Here is a 24,792-nt window from a genome sequence, read left to right as displayed (position 1 = left end):
CTTGCTGAACCTGCATCTCAGGGTCAACATTTCCGGGTGCACGGAGATCACGAAGGGTAAAAAAGCCTATTGAAGAACCTGTCTTCTGGCCGACACGCTACCCACTCGAATGGGTTAAGCCAGGACTGTCCGAGACTACACAGAATGTCCTTTCTGGTCGTAGGAACCAGATCTGTATATTTTATATCCCTGGTGCAGAGGCTGCTTAGGTACAGATCCTAGCCATCACGCTAGTCAACCTAGACACCTAGACTTAAATCAAACTGCTTGTTTTATTTCTTACTTCTTAGGGCTCAGATCTGAAACACAGTTAAAATTTTTGCTCTTCTTAGCAATTAGAGAAGCGAAAGGTATTTCCAATATTAGTGCATAAAATTCTTGCCAATAGATTACATTAAGAAAACAGTATTTTTAACTCAGAAATAATTTTACGTGGATCACATTAAAAAACTAAACATAAATTAAATACTTCACATTAAACACTTATTGTAAAAGAAAATAATGAATTCCAAAACTTACTCAAAGAGGAAAGGATTAAAATCAATGTTCCGGCAAAAAGAGGTGCTGAACATCCCATTCTGTGCAAAAGCAATCACAAAGAAGTAAAGGAAGTTAATTATTACTGAATAATCAATAGTTAAATTTTACTTTAAATTTCATCATTAGAATTTGAAAAATTTGCTAACTTCTCAAAGAAGTGTAAAACATATATCTGAGAATTATTTTGTAAGATTCGAAATGTGCGTCTATTATATATCTTTTCCAAATTATAGAACATTTGTTTAGGTTCCAAGTATCCAGCATCAGTCTCCTGTGTAATTAATACATCTGCGCAAGGTTTTACTTCAATTTTTAATAAAATTATATCAGTTAGTCCTATAAATTTTCCTGTTTCTGACCCATGCTTACTCTTTTTAGAAGATTAAAATGAGCTTAGAATAACATAATGAAACGATGCGCATGGAGTATGGACAATTTATTGCTATTTGTTTTAGTTAGCGCGATTTTTCTATTAGAATTTAGTTCTATTAGAAGCGTTCTCGCTAAATTTAAGTTATTTGAATGCTAGAACATACTAAAACTGTAAGCTATTATTCGCTAAGTTCTACTGCGTCAGTAACCACAAAAGAAGAAGGGTTAAATTGCCTTTTAACTCAAATATATTCACAATTGGCTCACTCGGGCGAGCAATTAGCCAGCACTTTTGGCTTTAACTTAAAAGTAGAAAAGCATAAAACTAAACCAAGTTGAATTCTCAGCCGAAGCTGCACAGAGATATTTAAAGCGTAATTGATCTTTGGTTAATAACATCGACGTAGATTATCAGGAGTTTAATATTCGCGGCCGCAAATTAGCAAACTTTAACTAGTAGCAACACCGTGGCCAAAAGCCAGAACATGTTTTGTCTGAGGTACCACAGACACCAGCTTAAATAGTAGTTTCTACCCTACTTTGCATAAGCGTGAAACTAAAAACTCATTCTAGCACGCAAGCTTAGGTAGAAAAAATGAGAATGTAAAGGAAAGGCTGTTTCATAACTAAAAATTAACTACTAGGAAAATAAAACCCCACAAGCTCTCCTCTGAAGCGTATAGTTCGTTTGGCATCTGTAATTCATACGTGTTATCAATGTTTTCTTCATCTGTCAAGATCAAAGAATTTATTTATTGAATTATTCATGTAATTTCTGTAGAAAATATGCAGGTTTCTTGTATTGTACGAGGGCAATCCCCAAAAAAAGGTCTCCTATATTTTTAGATATACAAAGAACCGTTTATTTTCTATAATTGTTACATTACTTTAAAGATTGAAGAATGCTTTATTTTTCAACATAATCGCCATTTCGGTCGATGCATTTTTGTAGACGCTGTGGCAGTTTTACAATGCCCATGTCATACCAACTTGCCGCCATGCCCTTCAGGAAGCGTCAATCGAGTCCAAGAAGTTGTCCTTTTCGTCTCCATAGCGGCGAAGAAATTCGCGGGAAGAATCAACCCGTTGCCGTTTGTGGTCTTTTGTCAGCATACGCGGCACCCATCTTGCACACACCTTCCAATATTGCAACTTTTCCGTTAAAATCCTGTGGATGGTGCTTCTGGAAACCTCAGGAACCAAAATGCAGAGAGCATCCAGAGCGATCCTCCGATCTTTACGCATGAGTTCCTCAACTTTCACGATTGTCTCGTCGGCAATTGACGGCCTCCCGCTCCTTTCTTCGTCATGAATTTCAGTACGACCGGCTGTAAACTCTCTGCGCCACTTGCGAACGTTTTTGACATCCATGTACGACTGTCCATACAGTTCCGTCAATAGGCGGTGAATTTCAACGGGTTTAACGCCTTTTGCGTTCAAAAATCGAATAACTGCGCGCACTTCGCACTTGGCGGCAACGTTTATCGGGAGCTCCATTTCGAATGGCTGCCAAGCCAAGACTGAGCATCCGAGCGAAGCGCCTGCGTGCTTATGTGGTAGCGGAGAAGGCACCACTCACAACAGTGTTGCCAACAACCGTATTAAAACTTTCTGTACGCCCCCCAAAAATAGGAGACCTTTTTTTTTGGGATTGCCCTCGTATTTATTAGTAAGCTATTGTAATATTATTACTCTATGGTTCTGTTGCATAATTCCACAGAATATTACCTGTTTGTTAAAGGTCCTATTATAGGATTCATTATCAACTGAACGATAGCTTTGGAAGCAAACAGCAATCCAACTTCACTGTTTTCATTCACCATGTGCTGTCTTGAAGTTGGAGCTTCTTCAGCTTCTGTAGAATGTCCAGAACAGTTACGAACTTTTCCAAAATTATGAAGGTAGTTATTATTTAATGCATCTCCTGAGTAGTCTAGTTTGTAGAGCATATCAGGAACTATAGGTACTAAAATTTGAAAAAAGTAAGGAAAAAAACTTTTAGTTATGTAATCAACTTCATTAGTGCCAAAAACATATTAAAATACAGAAGGGTTAAATGTTTGTCCACATACGTTTCTGCAGTGTTTCAGTAAGCTCACTTAATTTATAAAACAAACTTATAATCACCCAAGATTCATTTTCGAAAGAAATTTTTCTACTTGATTTTTGCTATAAACTGAACAATTATAAAACATTTAGTTGATAAATTTCAAAAACTTCATTGACTAAGAGCTTTTGGATTCTGATATAAAGTTAAAGCAATTAAATAATATGAAAATATTTCACCTTTTTTTTTTCAATTACTTTAAATAAAAAATCAAATATTTACATTTTCTAACGATTTACGTAAACCAGAGCACTGACGATACTAATTACTCTGGAGAAACGTTAGGATTTTTTTAAGCAGGATTCATGAAAAATCAGCAATGCCCTCGCCGGTACTTGAACCGCGGATCTCTCGAATACGCGCCGAGTGTGCTGAAGGCATGCTAAGAAGGCAGGAGACACTCCGAAGGATGCTAAGAAGGCGGGAGAAAATCCTTGTATACTCCCCCTTTTAAAGGCCGACTGGAGTACTGGAGATTACTGGACCCAATCACTTAATCCTGGTGGTGGAGAATCATCATCCACCACCTTTTTTTTAGTCCGGGCGCCACTGTAGAGACATTAGTTTATTTTGATACGAGAGACATAAAAATGAGCAATGCCCTCGCCGGGACTCGGACCTCTCGAATACGCGCCGAGTGTGTTGACCATTACAACACGAAGTCATCCGAAGAAGGCGGAAGAAATACCTAATAACTCTTTAAAATTTCTCAAAATAGAGGTATATAAAGGCTCCTGCACTTCATGAACGCAAAATATTGTAATCATAGCATGTATTCATAGAATTTAAAAGATTTTCTGCTTAAGATCTAAAAGAAGTCTAAAGTAAGTTCGCAAGTTGTTTCTTGATTTGATTACGCTTTACAATTTCTCAGACTAGAGGAAAAAAATTCTCTTGCATTTAATGATCACAAAATATTGCAGCTCTAGAATGTATTAATGCAGTTTAAACAGATTTTCAGTCTAAGATCTAAAGCAAGTTGTTACTTGATTTGAAATAAGCCCTTCTTCGAACTTTCCCGAAAATTACTTTCTTATTGTACCTTCTGTAATTTTCCAAAACGAAAATCGTGTAATATAAAATGTTCTGAAGGATTCTTACCGCATCAGGCCAGGTGAAGTAAAAAAATTGCTGACTTTGTATAATATTCTACAGTTACTTAAGATAAGAAAACAGACATTAATCTGCTCAGCCTCCCGTGACTGAGACTCCCTTGAAAGGACTTTCTATTATCTTTTTGGAGCTTATTAATATCACTTGTTACATCATGCCTTGTATAATGATCCCAGCAACGGAAAACATTACTGCATAAGCTCAAGTAGTGCCCGCATCGCAGGAGAATCAAATTATGTGGATAACATTAAAATTGAAAAACGAATATTAGCATTACGTAGTTAAAATGCTAAAATCACACTTAAGATGATTATAATGCTCTTGTTTAAAAGGGTATCGTTCACATCAGAGGCATAGCATTAGAAAGGAAAATACTCGTAAATTACTTGTACTCGTAAATTATAAAGAAAGGAATAACGAAAAAAGGAACAAATCAGTGTACTTAAATCTTTCGTGCACTTCCAAAATCTCTTAGATGGGATAAAGCGTTTATGAGGAAAATAAAATGAGTTAATTTAAATATAAATAAATATTAATAAAATGAGTAATAATAATAAAATAATAAAATGAGTTAATAATAACGAAATAATAAAATGAGTTAATAATAACGAAAAAAGGAACAAATCAGTGCACTTCCAAAATCTCTTAGATGGGAAAAAGCGTTTATGAGGAAAATAAAATGAGTTCAAATACATACCAGCTTTGCAAAGATTTGTTACAGGGAGATGCAACGTCACTAGTTTCAGAATCAGGCTTGATGTTTTAGTGAAAATTTGCTAACTCTTAAAATTAATTAACTGTTATTTTTAATTAACCTCATTGTGCTTTTGAGCCTGTATTTCCTGATCATTTTACACTACGCTGCAAAATACTTTTTTAGCTAGTAAAATTTTTTATATTGCACTAAAATTTAATTATGCTTTTTAGTTTTGTAAAAGTAGTTTTTCGACCTGATATCAAATTTTATAACCCCAGAAATGTGTTCTGAAAAATCGAAGTCGTTTAGCTTTCTTTATCCTACTTTGTGTAATTCCTTCTGGTTTAGACTAGACTCTTCTCTTTGAAAATCCTTAAACGTAATGTGCGTATTTTCTTGAATAAATACTTTTAAGCCCCATAACTAAATGTATCATTAACGCTTACATAACTAACTGTCTTTTGCGTCAAATTTGTAATCATAGCATGTTTTTGTATTATGCATCTAATTTAGCAATTATAAAATTATTTAAAATTTTATCCTCTTTCAGAATTAAGAAACGAACTTCGTATAATATTGGTAGTTTAGTTAGCGATATACGAATCAACACAAAATAAACGTAAACAGTAACAAAAAACAATGGCGGTCTTACAATTAACTAATATTTATTCTAATAGTTAGCAAATATTTATTATAATAGTTCTGGATATATCCACCTTTTAATTTTTTTTGGACTTTTAAAACCAAATATTTCGCAAAATATTATAAGAATGAAATAAAAGGCTGATCACATTGCCCCCTAAAACTATGAAATTCCTCTTCGGGCGGAATTCAGCCCTGGTTCAGAATCCCTGCATTAGACTGATCCATTTGAATAAATTACTCTAATAGTCGAATGATTATGCTTAGGTGACAAAATATAGACCTTAATAAGCTAATTCAGCTAATGCCTCATAAGCCTATCACCTAAGTAACAATCATTTCCCTAGCAGGAAAACAAGAGGCAAGTAGGACGGCTTAGTTTGGTTTTTGCTTGATCATGGTAAAGCACATGAAGGCTATCTGTCTAAGGGAAGAGATGTCTTCGTGGAGGACCTTATAAGGGTAACTAGCTCGCACACACGTTACGCATAGGAAAAAAACCACGGAAACGCGCATGCAGCCAGCGCGTTCGTGCGGATTAGAACCCTGAACCGAACTACCAGTGTTCAGCCACCTTTCCGCTCGGCCGCTGGTGGGCCTACAGGTAGAAGGAGACAGTAGTCTCCTTCTACAGGTAGAAGGAGACAGTAGTCTCATGAGCTAGGCAACTGTCAGAGTAGTTAAAAGAAATCAGAGAGCACCCATCCTGGGAAAACTAGAGGTTAACTCAGATGAGGTAACGAAATGGTTATTTCTGCAAGCGACCTGATGTTAAAACCCTCCGGGAGGATCTCATAGTTTAAGGATACGGGGAAGTTGTCCTTGACATAGTGCATGCCTTTAGTGAAGAATTTCCTGTTGCACTTATGCAAGTAGCCAACTGCAAAATCAGTTTGTATATTATTCTGCAAGAAGTTATTTTTAATACAGTAATGCGCCCCATTAATTGCTCTAAGGAGCTTTTGAAAACGTTATTAGGTACATATCTGTTAAAACCACCTTCGGTATGAATTTAGTTTTTTCGGGAAGCACTCTCTGCAGTTCCAAGAGTTATTTCACTTTATAGCTTTGTAGAGACATTAGGTTATTTCGGAGCAGGAGAAATGAAAAATTAGCAAACGCCTTCGCCAGGACTCGAACTACGGACTTCTGGAATACGCGTCGAGCGTGCTGACCACTACACCACGAAGGCATCCTAAGAAGGAGGGAGAATTACCTTATAGTTTTACGTTAGTTATTCTCTAGAAAAATTTCAGACGTAAGAAGCTCTCCCAGTTCAGTCGCCATCGCTAGTTGCTCCTCTCATTTGGGGGGGGGATGTTAGATTCTCGACTTCAATATCGATTGCTCATAAAATGCTGTATTCATTTTCTAAATGTATCTATCCTAACTTTAAGCAAAATGCTGTGCTCTTCCATGTTTCGGCATTGTGGTACATTCATATCATCTATTAGTTAAATTTTTAACTACGGATATTTTCCTCCTGTTGAAACATTCCTGAAATCTTTCTAGCACATCTTGTGGATATAAACATATATCTTTTAAGAAGTTATAATGCGGAAAGTACTGAATTATTTAAATTATATCAAAAGAGAGAGCTACCAGCTTAAAGCAAGACTTGACTCTGTGGAGAATATTTTAGGAGAAACTAACTTGAATTCGCGTTATACTTCAGGAAATCCCATAAAAACTCCCCTTTTACCGAGCCCATTCGTCAGTATTTAAATTTGGATCGAACTACAAGTGTTTAGCGGTTTCAGAGCTAGCCCTAATATATGTAAGCCAAATTAATTACAAATAAATCTTAATAAAAAAAATAGTTGTACTTGTCTGTTTACTATATTTTGCTTTGAAAATAAACAAAGCAAAATGGCAGTAGAAAACAAATCAGCACAACTAAATGAAAACAAGATCTCGAAGAAATCAACAAATTGTAAACTAAAAGAATGGCATTAGAACATGCAAAGGTAGCTTCATGGTATATATTTACATAAAATATGAATCCCATTGCACCTTTATATGCAACTCAGGCCTTTTGTACATTTTCCAGGCGGATGCATTTAAAAATATGCAGTAATCCTGAAATCATTTGAAAAACATCTGTTTACAAAACTGTTTTCAATAAATGTACATGAATACAAGATATTGATTTCAAGAGAGCGATATATATAATGGATGAACAAATAAGTTTGCACTTTATAACATTATGCTAACATGTCGTGCCCAGGATTGGATGAGACGTTACAAAGGAGTTGATCGAGCTAAGTGATTAGTAAGGTATTCGTTTCACTTGACTGCATGTAGCGTGGTACTCATACTAATGGCTTCCTTTGCTCATACTAATGGCAGACCAGTGTGAGGTTATGCACCTTAAGACTTAAACAAGCTGATATATATTCATTTTAAGTCTTTCGGGCTGCATTGGCAATCAAGGAGACATCTTCTAACCTCGATAAGAGGACAAAGGGTCATCCTGTTGCACAACATTGAGATACCTTCTGTTTCCAGTATCAGGAAGCATAAATCAGGCCTCCTGGGAAAATCTAGTTCAAATCGTATTGCCGTCGTTTCTCCCTTCGTCTTCAGTGCAAGGGGAGGGAATCTCCCCCCCCACCCTCCATCTCTTTGCAAAACTGCCTGTTCTCTTTAAAAGTATAACGTTGATTCTAGCTAAACTGTGAAGTTGCAGGAATCGTACATTCAGAGACTTCTTCAGGAAAGGCACCTAGTAATAATGAACATAATAACACGAAAACTTTTGTATTCCCCGTTATAGATACAAAGTGAAAATTGTAACTGCCTTCTCATTTTATAAGTACATTCGAAATTCCTACTGCAAAAATTTACTAATATTAGCGGCCAGTTAGGTTAATTAATCATGTACTGTTTTCAGATAACTGTAAAACTATGCAGTTTTACTTTATAAATACGCTACAGATTAAAATCTACAAAATAAGAATCAGCGTGAATATTTAGTTTCAAATATTCTAAATTTCAAACTTACCCACTACAGTGAGAAGCATATTATCCAGGAAAAATGATAGATATACTACAAAAATGATGAATTTTCCAGACTGTTGTATTCTCCATAATTGTTTGTCCCAAGCCATTTTGTATTTTGGAGATCTTGAAATTAATTTCCACCTGAAAAAGTAATTATTTGCTTTGCTTTAGGATTAAAAGTTATTTAATGTATGCTAATGTAACTTACTATTATTTCTATTCAAATTTTTCATTATTCACGCCATTACAAAACAACATATTTAGATAGAGGCGTTTTTCTTAAAGTAACCGAAAAATATTTTTTCAGCGCCCAAGTTTAGTGATTCTTTATCAGCGACTGTCGAATCATTACCTAAACAAAATACATACTACTACTAATATATATATATATATATATATATAATGTTGTATGATCTTAAATTCACTTAGTGCGAAATCAAGTTATTCTACTACTTGCGCAATAGCTGCAACGTAAGTTAATAATAATTTATATACTTCATAATAATTATCTCCCAAGATTGATTAATTTTAGTAGAATTTTCTAAAAAGAGTGAATCCATAGTTATTAAGTTTAATTCCGAAAATTGTTTTAAAGTAAATTGAATGTAAATTGTTAAAAATGTTTAATGGGGACTTGAATTAAATCATGAATAACAAAATTTGAATTGTAAAAAGAAATTAAATTAAAAGCAAGTAATTAAATTAAAAGCAAGTAATCATTGCCATTGATCGGAAATTAGTTGAATTTTCAAGGGGAACAAACCAACTCCCGTTCAATGAACAATAATTAAGAAATAAATACGAAGGTGTTTCGTCCTTTACTCAAGTAACAAGGCGATGCTAAACTGGCAATTTAGTTAGGCCAAATATTTCCGAGCACTAAAAAACTCATTCTGATTAAGCATTTTCACTAATTCAGTTTTGAGTGAAAAGCAATTTGTGCAGTAAAATTGATAAATTACTTGAGTAATTGTCCCCCGACACCCTCGTGTTTATGCATTTTAATTCAAAACTATTTGTAAAAAATTAAACATTGGAAATTGACATTATGAAATAGAACACAAAGTAATTGAAATAAACATTAGAAAATTACGAAATATAAGAAATATAATTCAATCTTTGCAAAAACAAATCAAAAAATAAAAATTTAAATTTAAAATATATATAATAAGAAAAGGGAATGTACATGAAGATATAAAAGGCCAGAAAAAGCATTAATTAACTTACGTTCTTTCTAGTGGGAAGTGGGCAAAGTGTTTCATCGCGTCTTACTCAGAAGTTTGTCCGAAATTCTTTATCGGCGGCGGGGGCTTTGAATTATTTCAGGCGGTGAAACTTGTGTGAAGTAATTTATGGGAGAGGGAGTGACTAAGAATGCTTGAGGGACGTATGTTGTGGAGTTCTTATGTGAGTGAAACCGTCTGTTAAAATTTTGAATATACTAGAATATACTAGTGAATGGAAATTAATTAATTTCTAGCTAATTGTCGTGTCGTAACGAGAAAGGAATTAAGAAACGAAAAAAAGGAATTTTCACTGTCAAAGAGCTCTTTGACAGTGAAAGTTTAATCTGTCAAAGAGCTCTTTGACAGACTAAAGATTATGAAATAGGCCCATTTTTTTTAGTAACAGCATAAGTCTGAAGACAATTAGCTTTTTACGTTATATACAGCTTTGTAATTACACTATGTACAAATCCTTCAACTGATAGTCATCCAACTTATACCGCCTTCTCAGGTTTAGGAACAAATTATCATATCCCTATCAGTTAAATGATTTAGAGTGAGTATTTAACGCCTGCTCTTTCAAGGCAATGGTTAATAAATTGATTAGGTATTAGATTATTTTTGAAAATTTTAATAAGGAGCAAAATTTCGCGTTTTAGATCTATCGTATCTGTGCAGATATTTTTAATACGTTGTGTTTGATTTATTATTGTATTGTTAATTATGTTTTTGGATATGTTGGAATTCCAATTTATTAATTTGTTAGTATTGAAACTAAAGTTTCTTGTTTTGCCAAAAAGTAAAATTTTTTTTTGTAATTAATGATTTGAAGATCGAGATAGTCTATGCTATTTTGTGAATTATTAGTTTTATGAAGAGTAAGGCAATTTGAATAAATCTCGGAGTACTCAATCTTATTACAATTATTAATTGTAATAAGATCATCTATATATCTGTAAGTGTGCTTGTAGTAATTTAATTCTTGTAGTTGTAGATTTTCTTGGAAGTTAAATTCTTTGATAAATAAAATGATATTACAGAGCGAGGTACTGGAATGGGACCCCATTGGAAGACCTCTGACTTGTTTAAAAAGTTGATTTTGAAATTTAATATAGTTATGAAAAAGTGTGCATTTTAGGTAGGTTTTCCATTTATTAAGATTCATAATCGTGAGCATATCAGGGAAGAGTTTTGGCAGATCTAGTAGACTAGTATAAATTTGTTCTAAAGGAAGTGAGGTATATAAGTTTTCAAAGTCATAGCAGTTAATGTTCTGAATGTTAATTGTTTGAATGGCATTAATGACAGGAGTGTTATTATGGATGATCCAGCAATAGTTATGATTAGTGTTACAATCGTTGAAAATAAATTTACAGATTTTTTAAGTTGCATTGAAAAATAACAGTCTACATTTTTCTTGTAATTATTAGTTCCATTTGCTATAAATCTGAATTTTAATGGTGTTTTATGGAATTTGGGAAGTGCATAGTGGTTGGTAAATTTGTTGTAGCTTGGATTTAAAGTAATATTTAGTTTTTATGAAAAGTCTTAATTCTATTTATTATAGATGTTTCGGTAAGGTTGGCTAATTGATAAGTAGTTGCGTTGAAAAGTTCATTATGAATAATTTCTGCGTAGAATTCTTTTCATATAATGCTAAAGTTATTATTTGCTTTATCTATTTTTGTAATAGTAAAAAGTTTTTTTTTTAATTTTTAATATCTGACGTAAGTTGCGACCAATTCAATGTACTTTTAAACTTGAAGTGATTGATTTCGGTGGATATGCGTTGAAGAATTTCATCTTTCCATTTTGAAAAGGTATCTATAGGTAAATTCAGTTGATAGCTTGCTTTAACTATAAATTCGTTGATGTTGTTTTCGAAAGTCTTGCAACAGTAATTTTTAGTTATGTGTCTGACTGGTCTAAATTTTGCACCATAACTCATTAGTGTTTTTAGTTGATGGTTTTGTATGATATTCAAGTTGCCAACAATTATGTGGTGGTGATGAGAATCTACGCAACTACTGTAAACTGGTGACTTGCAACTGTAAACTGGTGACTCATCTATTTCATGGTGGTTAGTTAACAAGTTGCTTAACGTCCTTTGATATTGAAATATTGTATGAAAGTATTGGTATGGTGTCTACAGCTGGGAAGTAAACTTTACAATCGTTGATGATTCTAGAGAATCGAATATTGTCAAACTGCGGATGCAGAAAATTGACTTTAAAATAAATTTTGCGTTGAGCCAGACCAATTAGAAAGTCTGAATATACAAAAATCGAGATCCATGTCTTTAATGATTTGTATTTCGTCGTAGCTTTCATGAATGAAATTTTTTAGTTTGATAAGGAATTTATTATTACAACAGTGTAACCAGTTGAGAAGTTTCTTGGGGAAGTTTTCCGAGTCAAAAAAACATTTCAATTTTTTTTTCAATGCAATTGTATCCAAAGTGGGTAAAAATCTCGTATTATTTTTTAATGTGCTTCCTCTTTTGCCTCTTTGCGTTTTGTTGCTGTAAAGCCTAAATTGGCTGAAAATGGATTTATTAAATGTATCTCTGTGACTATGTATATAAGTGTTACGTCCATAGGGATAAAGTGAACGTTGGTTTAGTATATAGAGTGATTCCTGAAAAATTCGTGCTTTGTGATTGGGTATTATATCTAAGATTTGAAGTTGAATAGAGTTGAAGTCATGGTGTTTAAAGTGCTCTAATTCTGCTGTATTGATTTGTGATGGTTTACTTATTTTAGTGCTACTTTTTTGTGCGTTGAATTTCTTAATGTGAGCTCTATGGTTATTGATTCGAAAGTTAAGATTGTTTTTAGTCTGCCCTATATATTTAATATGTCAGGTGCCGCAGGTAATCATGTAAATACAGTTAAATGTTTTTCATGGAAACTGTTTTTTTGGTATTGCCTGTAGTATTCATGGGGTTAAATTTGCAAGTTTGTCATTTAGTGGAATGAGATTTAACGATTTCAATTTGAGAGATACGAGCAAGATTTAAAAGTAAGGAGGCTGCTAACCTTTAATACAGTAAAGTTTTTGTAGAAAAACTTTTAAACTTAAAAATAAAAATAATAATAAAAGGATATAAGATATGGAGATAATATATATAGTGAGTTCATTAAGTAAGAGGTAAATAGCGCTAATAGCTGCTATTTAGCATATCAAATGTTATCTGATCTTAAATTCACTTAGTGCGAAATCAAGTTATTCTACTACTTGCGCAATAGCTGCAAAGTAAGTTAATAATAATTTATTTACTTAAGAAATATTGATTATATTATCTCATAAAATTAATTTATTAGAATTATCTAAAAAGAGTTAATCATAGTTAGTAAGTTTAATTCCGAAAATTGTTTTAAAATAAATTGAATAGATATAAATACAGATATAGATATAGATAGATAGATAGATAGATAGATATCATTATGTTTTATATGCATATATAAAACACAATGATAAATATATAGTATTGGTAAAAAAGTATTTTCTTGGGTTCTAAAAATTTCATCATTTCTTCGTGAATTTTGACAAATGATATATATGTTTAACGACTAACTTAATATTAAGTTTATTTATTATGAAATCAGAAAGAAAACACAATATTTGCTGTTTTTCATTAAAAAGGCAATTAAAAATGATAAAATGTATGAAAAAGAGTCAATAAATATTTCGCAAACTGCTGTGGTATAACAAGAAGTAATAATCACTAGTCTCAAAAGCTGCTACCATGTAGTAAAGCTATCATAATTCCTACTGGCACAGTGAACAAGGCCACCCATTACTTAAGGCGTGATAGGCCAGTGTGAAACTATCTAGCATGCTATAGGAATATACATTAGAGCAGCAGTGCGGGTGATGTATTTTTTGCTCTAATAGTCCATTTTTAGAGGTGAGTAATATAACTGTTGCATCTTACTGCGACTTAAAGTTGCAGTTTGAAGCAACATTACATCTATTCGCTGAAAACGTTTAGGCCTACTGAATTACGTCATATTCTTCCATCATAACAATGTCAAGCATCAAGTGACATGGAGACTGCGGACTTCAGAGGAGTTGCTCATTAACTCAGTACGATTTATGGAAATATTGATATGTTTTGAAACCGCTCAGGATTACTCTTTTGTTAAATTTTAATAATATGTAACCTACATGACCCTAAATCTGAAGCCCTTGACCAAAATAGTCCAACTTTTAAGCCAACAATACGGTAGCACTTCCGGTTGGAAACCCTGAATAATTTCAAATTTTATCAAGAGTAGCAGACTATTTAATTTGAATTTTCAGCGGAGATACTAACTTCAAACAATGAAAATCAGGGTTACGTTCGTAGGAGTAACACTGAGTAGAATCGAAACTGCATAGGATCGACACTGCGTAGGACTGATATGGCATAGAACCGACGCGTGGACTGAGCATACGATCGACACTAATTAGATTAATTACTATAAACACGATAAGAGAGAACTTTTGAGAATGATGCATAAGAAGTAAGAGGATTAATGCACATTTGTGGACTTCATAATGTTATCGTGGGCATACGATTGAATCGACATAGCAATTCGATCCTTAGGCCCGTGCCTGTAGGATCGAAGCAACATAGCATCGACATGATGTAGAAACAACACCGGCATGCAGCAGAACCAAGAATAAGCCAATATTGTAGCCAAGAGTTATAGTTAGCAATAACACGTAATCAAAAAAAGAAAGAATTTGATTAAGTTATGATTTTTAGAGTGCCTGGGTGTCAACACCGGCATAAACTTGAAACCAGTTTCTGAACTACCTTGTCTATTCAGTGCCGGAAGAAATATTCTCGGATTTATTTAGAGTCGGTCCTGTGCCGCATTTCGAATATTATAGGATATATATGAGTTCAAAAGACAACAGTTTGTTTGTGTACGCCAGGTGATATCTCTGTCATTAAGACGGAAGATGTCTGTAGTGCATCAAGAACTACAGTATCCACGCTTATGCCTACACACCTGGAAAAGCCAAGAACTTCGTTTAGTCAGTGTAACTGACGAGGATGTTACCTGAAAAATATGTTAGTAAGTTAAAAGCATTTGTAGTTAAAAAACATAAAGTAACGATTTTCCCTTTTCCGTCCTATATATTTTACTTATAATAATTATTTAAATAAATATAATTTAAAATTTAATTAAATTTAAATTTAATTTAAACCCAATTAGTTTTTCAAATTTCTATGAAGTTTCGTAAAATTAAGCTTGTTCTAAAAAATTAACATTACGATTTACATTTCATTATTACTTTAAAGTCATCTAGGAAGTATATTGCCGTTACTTTTGTTTAAGAATTTTAATATATAATGAAGTTGAATGGAAATTTTGCGTCGATTTTGAAGGAATTTTCCCCGTGTGAAATATAAATATGAGATTATAATGAAATATAAATAATCAGGTTTCCCTTAGAAAGATCTACATGAGAATATTTTACTTTTTATTCAGATATTCCTGGTATGCATGAAAGAGGAATACGCCAATGTATATATTATGTAAAATTGAACAGTAAAACAAATAGATAATTTCAAACATGAAATAAAAATAAATAAATAAGTACGAAATAAATATATATTTAAAATGTAAACACTACATCAAAATTAAATGGAAGGACTTATATTGCCTTAGATTATAATCTGAGAGTCTTTTCTCTAATATTGCAGCATTGGTGTATTTTGAAATAATTAGATAATCCTATCAAATTCATGTTTTCTTCTTTTGTTATTATTATTATTTTCATTAACTGAAAAGTACATTTACTAAGAATACTTAATACATTTACTAAGAATACTTAATACATTTACTAAGAATACTTAATACATTTACTAAGAATACTTAATACATTTACTGAGAAAAATAAGATTTTCAATATATATTATGGTATGAAAACTTCTATCAAGAACGGAGGTTTCAAGAATCAAACCAGTTAAATATACAGTATTTATCAGAGTTGTAGGATTCATCCGTGTCTAGAAGCTTGTGTTAAAGTACTGTAGACTAAAATTATCTCATAGTCTGAAACAAATCACAAAATCTACTTAAAATTTAAGATATATACTTATATTTAAATAAACGGAAAGGCATAGTTTATGCAACAGAAGAACCTCCGCTACTTGCCGATACTTAAATTAATATACCAAAAAGTTAAATTTCAAATATAGATAACGTAGTCTGAGCCTACACATAAAGTAGGCTACTCAAGCTGGCTCAAGATAATTAGTGGCGCTTATTTTTAAACATTGGTTGGCAAGATGTTAAAGCTGGAAATAAATTAGGCACAACTGGCGAAAATAAGTAACAGCAAGACGAGGCTGCCGGAAGCTCTTACTAAACATTCAGACCCTCAGCTTAAACAACTAATTTGCATTTTGGTGCGAACTACGGAAAGACGAAGTTATAGTAAAGGTTCAAGTTATAATAACTGAAAAAAGTAACATAAAATCTTGGTGAAGTAAACCTGAAAAAATTTGGTAAGGCAACATAAAAACTTGGTCAAGTTTATTAAAGTAACATAAAAACTTATAGAGTCACGAATATATATGTGTGAAAGAAAAAGGTAAATTTTAGCTATTATTCCAAATTTGGCATTCTTAAAATGATAACTTATTACACTAAATATTAATTAAAATTATGAAATGCCAAAAAAATATAAAATGCCTACTAAACTGTCAGTCATGTAAAATTTCCAAAAAATGTGTTTTATAATGTAGCGAAAATAGGCAGATTATATCATACATACTTTTTATTTGAACACGATATGTGTGTATGACTGGCTAGATATCTCAAGGTACATTTAATGTAGGTGTTGTATGAATATTATAAAACACATTGTGTATTGTAAACAAATGTGTATTGCAATTCATAACATACACTGGGTAATTTTGGCAATTATTCTACCCTTGCCTTCTTTTCATATTTTTCATTTTGAGCTCATCAATACTTAAAAAATATATATCTGATGTAATTAAAGGGCGAAAATTTGACTGGATTTTTCATTTCACTTCCTAATATGTATTCATTTCGTTGAATGCTAATTTTTTTTCCTAAGAGAAGCCAGAAAAATAATAACTTAAGCTTTCGGGGCAGGCCTAGAAATATAAGATAAATGTTTAGGTTGTTTTATAGCAATACTTTAACAGACTTTTAAGTATTGCATTTCTTATTCGGCAGTTACACAGAACAGCAGCATATTTAAATCTAATTCTAAAACAAATAAATAATATTAAAGCAAATTAAATGCATTGGTAATAGAGATGGTGCTCAAATCATCGCTTTCTGCTCACTTAAGAATAAGGGGACAAAAGAAATAAAATAGCTGAGCTTACGAGAAATACTCTGCTTCAAGTACTCTTCGGAAGTAATTGCGGAAACTGTTACGTCCAACTGGTACGATCTCGAAGATCCCGCCAGTCCATATGATAACACCCTCCACACGAGCCATCGTCTAGTAATCGGATTATAGCTCAAATCCTCTTCCGATTGGCTCATTTCGGATGGAGGATTTAAGCCTGCTTAGGCCAAACCGGAAAACAATGTCCTACAAGTTATCAACATTTAGGGACGAGATTCTAAAAAATCAGAAAATTTTCTGTTCCTTTTCTCCGAAATGCACATAAATTTTTTTCTATCGGAAGAATAAAACAAAGCACTAATCAGCTAATCTGAAATAAGTTAGACGAAATATTAGCTGAAAATTCACCATGCATTTTATTCAGCATAAACTAACTTCTTATATACCGTTAAACACTGCTAATAGTGTAATTTTAAAGTTCGCGTTTTGATAGATCGCCGTATTCCAGGATCTTAATACTTCTGTGATTTATTTTCAGAATGTTACTATCTTATCATCTAGAACGTTATTCAAGTCGACTAAGGGCTCTATAATCATTAGTATATTACTTATATTAACAGTTTTGAATTTGAGTTAAAACCTGTAGCATTTTTCTTAATTCCGTACTTGGAAGAAGAATTTCGAGAGGAAAAATATAAGCCACTTTAAATAAATAAATCTATTTCTAAATAAAATCATATGAGGAAAATGATAAGCAAAAATTCAAGAGATTTATAGCTCTGGTCTGCCGCTTAATTGGCAAAATTGTCTCATTGGTAAAATTTTCACTCGCTGTTTCTTGAAGATGACAAGCAGCCTAAATTTAGTCCCTAGGTCGCCCAGCTGTTTTACCATATTTCATTTAATGTCTAAACTCTGAGTAAATTATTAATTCTTGCTGAAAGCAGACTTATTTACTTTGCGAATGTATAATTAAGTCAAAGCTGTGTGTAGTAATATTTTAAAATCTTTCCCATTGCTGCTGGGAAAGAAATTATTAAGCACTAGAGCTAAAGTGGCTTCAAGACTTTATATCTACAACAGAAATTCTTTTAGGTCTGTTGAATTGAATACAAGTACAGAGATAATTCTTTGCAGTTTGAATGGAATGTTTGTTTATTCATGCAAAAATAGGCGAGGGTGTCTGACTATCTTCGTAAAGCAGCTTTTAAAGAAACTACCGTCTTCTATTCACATCACTTGGGAAAAACAAGGAAAACTAGACCTTTTCATTTCATAAGGCCAAGAGAAAACCGGCCGTAGAAGTTATGAAACTCTAAGCGAAAACAGTTCTTCTACATAAAATTTGACAAAGGATGTCAAAACGGGCTACGGAACTCTGTTTCGAAACATGAGATCTTTACAAAGTATTCCAATTCATGATTCAAGAATTGTTTTACTTTTACTCAAGACAAACATTTAACAACATTAACAGTTTTAGGTTCGTTAAAATCATTAACACTTAACTCTGGCCAAACCAACTGATGTCCTAACACTTAGCACTAGCTCTTGTGAGTGTCATTTGGTGTACTTATATCAAACAATTACATCGTGGTGAATAAGTACTGAAAGTAATTTGGCTCTAGCAAGGTAATGCTCAAATACGATTTTCTGCAACATATATGGCATTGTACACTGGTCTTCAAAATAAGCAAATTTAAAAAATGCTCATTGTTATTTATTGAAAAATGATTAAAATCAATTCGCGCAAAAGCATTATTTAACATAAAGTACCGTGTTTGCTAGTTGATTAATCTCAAAATACTATACTTAAAGTCCCATTTATGGAAATTTAAAAACGATAGAAAAAAGACCTTCATGTTCGACATTAAATATTTCATTAATATGTCGTATGGTTTGAAAAATTACAAATCGTGTATCTTGATTTTATAGTATTCTACTTATCCCGTTGATCAAGGGTCGTGGAATTGCCCGCCACTCTTCAGAGCCTGGTGGGTCCAAGAAGCATTTGACGCACTGTGCTTTGGAAGCCTGGGTACAAATCTAGTGAGTAAACTGGCCAATCCATTCATTTTCCATTTCTAAGTACTCTAATACAGAGATCTTAGATAAGAGAAGTACTGTCCTTCTTTAGCAAAACCTCGGAGAAAACAGTAACACAAAACAGCTTCGCATGGGCTTCGATGACCTCATTCACATATCTGTGACTAGTTAGAGAATCCTCATCAAAGATATGTATATCTGTGTAGCCATTTTTTGATAACTCCTCTTTAAGTTATGAAATCGCTTCCATTAAAAAGGGATATTTTATGAATTAAGGAATTCATATTGCGTGTTCCTAGACCATATCTATCATACCAGGCTATATCTGGCCTCCTCGGTAAGCAGCACACAGCCCCGTTCCTCTTGGCTCCAAGAAACATAGCATCCCCTTAAACTGGCCCCTTTGAAAGATAAAATGAATGGAACACAACCATTGGTTTACTCGCGTAACGTGCAACCTCTCGAAGCCTTCGAAGAAGAATAAGTGCTAATTCGAGTTTCTGGTGGCAGCCTGAAAGTCAAATTCTTTTGTAGTATTCCCCAGCTTCTTCGAATTAACAATGAACAGAAAGGCTCTTGGCTGCCTTTGACGAGGTTATTTACGATGTGATTCACTGTTTGAAAAGAGGTACGAAGTTCTTCATATAACACTTTGAGGGATATTCAAATCTTGATAGAACTTTATTTGCGTTTGCCACCCCTTGAATCTATCAATTAACCACCAATTTTTCATTTCTCTTAAATAATGTATTTCCTCATAATTATATAAGGTATTTTATGTTAATTAACAAATTAGTACGATTTAAACTTTTACTTTAACTTCTCCTTTCCGTATTTCTCACCAGAATACAAATTAATTATTTGTCTGTTTAAGCTGAGAATTTTGAATGCTTAGATTAGAACGTCTGGCAGCTGCGTCTTTCTTTTACTATCTCCAGCTCTGCCTAAGTTGCATTCTGGTTTTACCGTCTTGCTAGCCGATGTTTAAATTACGAACCGTTAAACATCTGAGAGAGCTTGATTAGTCTGTTTTTAATGTATTCTCAAACTACGTTACCTACATTTGAAATTTAATTTACTGTTATGTTGATTTAAACACCTGCAAGTCGCGGACATTCTGTCTGTAGCACAAATAGTGCTTTCTGTTCATTTAAGGCTTACATTAAAGGGTGAGTTAATTTAACTTTCTTTAGACTCTGTGATTTGCTTTATATCAAGCTGTATCTCGCTATCAGTCTAGCAGGGCCTGCATGTCTTTGACACAAGCTTCTGGTTACAGTAGAATCCTAAATCTAATGAATACTTATCCCTTTCAGAAACCATATTAATATTAAGGAACCCGCTTGAATTCCAACATGCGTACATTATTCAACATCTTGCATATGGCATTAACCTTGTAGGGTTTATATTTATTTTAACTAACATTTATTTTAAGTTTAAACTATCTTTCCTGTCAAGCCTTACTTTCCCCTGGAACTGCCAATGCCAGAATATGTAAATTTGAGTAGAACGCGCAAGCATTCAAATTATCAGCGGAAGTAGTATGATTTAAATAGAAGGAAACGAGTTCGGTGAGAGAGTTATTCTTACTTAGCGAGCGCGGAGGTAGAAATCGAGAATTGAAGAACCCCGCGTTGCGGCCTATGTGCTTGGCGGGAAGTAGTTGCAATTGTTCCAGTGAGCTTCAAGTCTGCTGAATTAGCTGCGGCTTTTGTAAAACGCGGTGAGTTAGTTATTTTAGAGAGCCTCGTAGTTAGAATATTGTCTTTACTTTCTTTTCAGGTTCTTATTTTTATTTTGACTGCCGAGTTGGCACCGTTTGTAAGCGTCAAGAGAACGCAATTAGAATTCATTACGTTGAATAAAAAGGGACTTAAACCCTTTACAAGACTCTGTGGTTTATACAAGCTTTCACAGTCACCTCTTGGTTGCGTGCTAGTTAGAGGCGCGCAACGTTATAACCTAAACGTCGAAATCTAGTTGAGCTCCCAGATGCAGATAATTAACATAAATAATTACATCATTGGAGAATATTTGAAAATTTTAATGAGATTATTTTTCAAATTATACTATAATTTGTGAATTTGAATTAGACTATAATTTTAAAGATTAATGTAATGAATAATTGTTGCCCACGAATCATATTGCTAGTTTGTTCTAGGTTTGTTTTTCAAGCAAAAAATATTGCTGAATGGGTTTTCTTAGTTTTTTCCTTGCGTGATGTGAATCCGAAACACTTTCTCTTAAAAGTCATTCCTTTAACTCTCGTATAAGGCAGATAGCCCTAGCAGAATTTAACATAATTAATTAACTAAACAAGCGAGCAATGAATTATACCTGTATGTGACTATAGAATACTATTATGAAGCTAATCATAATAAAACCATGCCGTATATTAAATCTGAAAAATATAGCACAGAAATTTACCTACATAGAGATAACTTTAGAATAACAGAAGTTATTATTATTGTTTGAGCTGTTATTTTATCCCCTCAAATAACACCCGATTCAGTCATTTTGCCACTTGTAAATAAATGTGAATGCGGGGAAGGGAGAATTTTAAGCATTAGTGTAGTTGAAGGATCATCATTTAACGGTTATGATAACGAAAATGATACAGCTATATATGTCAAAAATTTTATTTAAAACGCTTCACATTCTATTCAAAGTTTGTGAAAAGCTAATTCTAATACTCCGAAAAGTTTAGGAGCAAAAATTGCAGAGGTGGGAAAAAAATAGAAAATTAAGGCTTGTAGAGTCATTGGGTTATTTTAAGGCTGGAAGACGTGAAAAATATGCAATGCTCTCGCCGGGATTCGAACATGGAACTCTTGAATACGCGCCAAGTGTACTACCGTTACACCATGAAGGCATGCCGAAAGGAGGGAGAAAATAACCTTATACGTTGTTTTAATTATTGCTTTGTTTTTTATTATTTACATTAGACTTTTCTTGTGATAGTCTTCGCTCAGAAATTAATAATCTCAGTTGAATTCTTCTCGCGTAAAGAATCAATAATCAAATAGAAAATGTTCTGTTAAAGTTTTGTTATTTCATGACAGATAAAATTGAAGTTTTCCCCCAAACTAAATAGCATGCTGCACTAGATACCGTATTTCATGCATTTGATTTTAATGAAATCAAAACGATTTTCTAATAAATTGTGTCGTTCAATTTTAGCTTCTGAATAAAGTTTTAGATATGCTTTACGGGCATCCATATCCTATCATATAAAGTGAAGATATTTTGACATTATTGAAAATTACGATAGATTAATTAATTTGTTATTTACATTTTTTACGTGATTAGTTTTGAAACATGTTGCGCACAAAGCTCTTCCTTAACTTCTAGAGGGCATCTTATTCATCTTGATTTTCTAAGTATCTATTGTCATTAATAAAAACAGCGCAATTATATATGAGACCTAATATGTGATGTTAGATCTCAGCGCATTTCAATGGAAAAAAATTTAAGCAATTTTAATGGTTTACTCCCATTAAAATGGTGAAGAACGCTGAAAGATACTTAAACTTTTAAATGTAAAATTAGAGAATTATTAAGCGAACATCTGGAACCTCTGTTCTGAGGAAAATTATTTATTTTATAAATGGAATATCTCTCAAAATTTACGCATAGCAATTTAAAAAATAATTTGTTGAATACTGTGTATATTTACTTCTGATATGAGCAATTTCCCTCTCATAATTTCTTAATATTTGTCTAAAACTATCTTCAAGCTGCTTCCCAAATTAACAAGCCTGAAAATTTCTTTTAGCATCCGCAGTTTCAGAGAATCGGATAAACGCACTATAGCAACAGTCCCTTTGCCTTATCTAAGGACATCAGAGAAGGCGGTGTTTAATAGTCAGCCAAAGTCAATAAACGGTGCCTGCTTAACGTCAACAAGTTCCACCCCAGAAACTTCTAAATGTCTTCTTAACCAACCGCATTAGTAACCTGTTGTCATGGTGACTAAGCAGCTTTTCCTGTCACATTTATCGATACAACCGAAAATATGAATACATAGAAAACATGCGTATTCTAAGTTCATATTAAATTTTAATTTTTTATATCACTTATGCAAATTTAAAACTTTAAAATATGTATTATGTGTATATCTAATATCTTGTCGTGCGTATACCGTGAAAAACCTGTTTGAAGTTATGCTGGAATTCGGATTTCCCAGAAAACTAGTTGATCTATTTATAATGATTTTAAAGAAAGTAAATTGGGAAGTTGAAATCATATGTCTGATATATCAGAGGCATTCTACTTTGAAAGGGGGTTGAGACAAGGTGATGTCTTTGCGTACATGGTTTTTAATATCGCCCTTCAAAAGGCTATTAAAGATGACACAATTATAACTAGACGCGCCATTTTTCACAAATCTACACAGTTACTAACGTACTCTTGTGACATCGATATTATTGGCAGAAGTAAACAAGTGGTTGTGGAGACTTTCATTTCTCTAGAGTCTAGCAGCCAGAGATATTGGATTAACCATTAATGAGAGTAAAACAAAACTTATGGCAGTAATAAGTAAAATACATAATCCCCTGCCATTGCAAATAAATCCTTAAACTGTCGAAGGCATTGCTCAATTTACGTATCTCGGTACTATCATCTCTAATGATAACAGTACTAACCATGAAACAGATAATCGTTTATTTATAGCTAATAGGGGTTATCATGGTTTAAAGAATTTATTAATGTCTAAATTATTAAACTTGTAGATACATTAGGTATTTTTTAAGCAGGAGTCATGAAAAATGAGCAACGCCTTCGCCGGGATTCGAACCACAGAACCCCTTAAATACGCGCCCAGCTTGCCGACCACTACACTACGAAGGCATGCTATGAAGGCGGGAGAAATACCTTATAAACTTCAACAGAAAAATAAATCTTTATACCACTTTTATTAGACCTACCACATCGTATGGTAGTGAATGCTATGTAGAGACTTTTTGATAGAAAAATACTCCAAAAAATATATGGCCCAGTTAGAGAAAATAATAGATAGAGAATTTTATTTAATCATGAAATATACAGGAGATAGAAACAACCTAATATTGCCCAAGTCATCAAATCTTATCAGGAATCAGGTGCCTTGAATATATTCTTAGATATGACAACTTGAACCCTGTTAAAAAAATGTGATTTTTTGAAAGTGTACGGGGTACCAGGAAAAGAGAAGACCTAAGCACAAGATGGACAAACAGTGTGGAAGTCTCACTTTTTGAGTACAAAGAATAATATTTTATGTTATTTTCAAACAATGAATTTTTTCTTTGACCTATAAAAACTGGGCTGTAGGAAGCTCTGAACACTGTATTTTGCACTGCAGTTTGTTTTGGTGTCAGATTATTCATGACATCTCTTATAAATTATAATTATTTTTGCAAAACGGAAACGAAATTTGAATCTCTTTCAGTTTGATGCACCATTATCAAATATGTTTCAGCAGTACTGATTTCACTTAATTTTTATACCTCAATATTCACTATATATTCTACTAGCGATTTCATTTTTGTACTTTGTGACAGTTATGCAATATTATGCTTTCCAAATACAAAAGCTGAAGATTCAGAATACGACTGTAGCCAAAGCCCAATTAAAACAGTCTTGGGACATAACCATACCGTTCTTATCCACAAAAGATCACTTTCCTTGTTTTCACGACCAAACACAAACAAAAAACTGAGTTTTGAGGAGTTACACGG

At 33.0% G+C, this 24,792-nt stretch overlaps 1 protein-coding gene across 2 annotated transcripts in view; it reads right to left on the bottom strand.

The window, feature by feature from the left end:
• LOC118188874 (synaptic vesicular amine transporter-like) overlaps positions 1-24,792 on the bottom strand; it is a 150,036-nt gene that overhangs the window by 81,792 nt on the left and 43,452 nt on the right. For both annotated transcript variants that reach the window (XM_085809873.1, XM_085809874.1), the window contains exons 2-4: positions 8,476-8,615; positions 2,641-2,878; positions 520-578 (exon numbers count right to left, since the gene is read on the bottom strand). In XM_085809873.1, the coding sequence (XP_085665999.1) occupies positions 520-578; positions 2,641-2,878; positions 8,476-8,615 (437 nt within the window). The remainder of the gene's footprint in view (positions 1-519; positions 579-2,640; positions 2,879-8,475; positions 8,616-24,792) is intronic.

Source organism: Stegodyphus dumicola, chromosome X2 (genome assembly GCF_044657685.1).
Source record: "Stegodyphus dumicola isolate Sdum_Otavi_A_Nest chromosome X2, ASM4465768v1".
Taxonomy (NCBI): Eukaryota; Metazoa; Arthropoda; class Arachnida; order Araneae; family Eresidae; genus Stegodyphus; species Stegodyphus dumicola.
The sequence above is the reverse complement of the archived record's forward strand: the minus strand, read 5'-3'. Positions and strand labels throughout refer to the sequence as shown.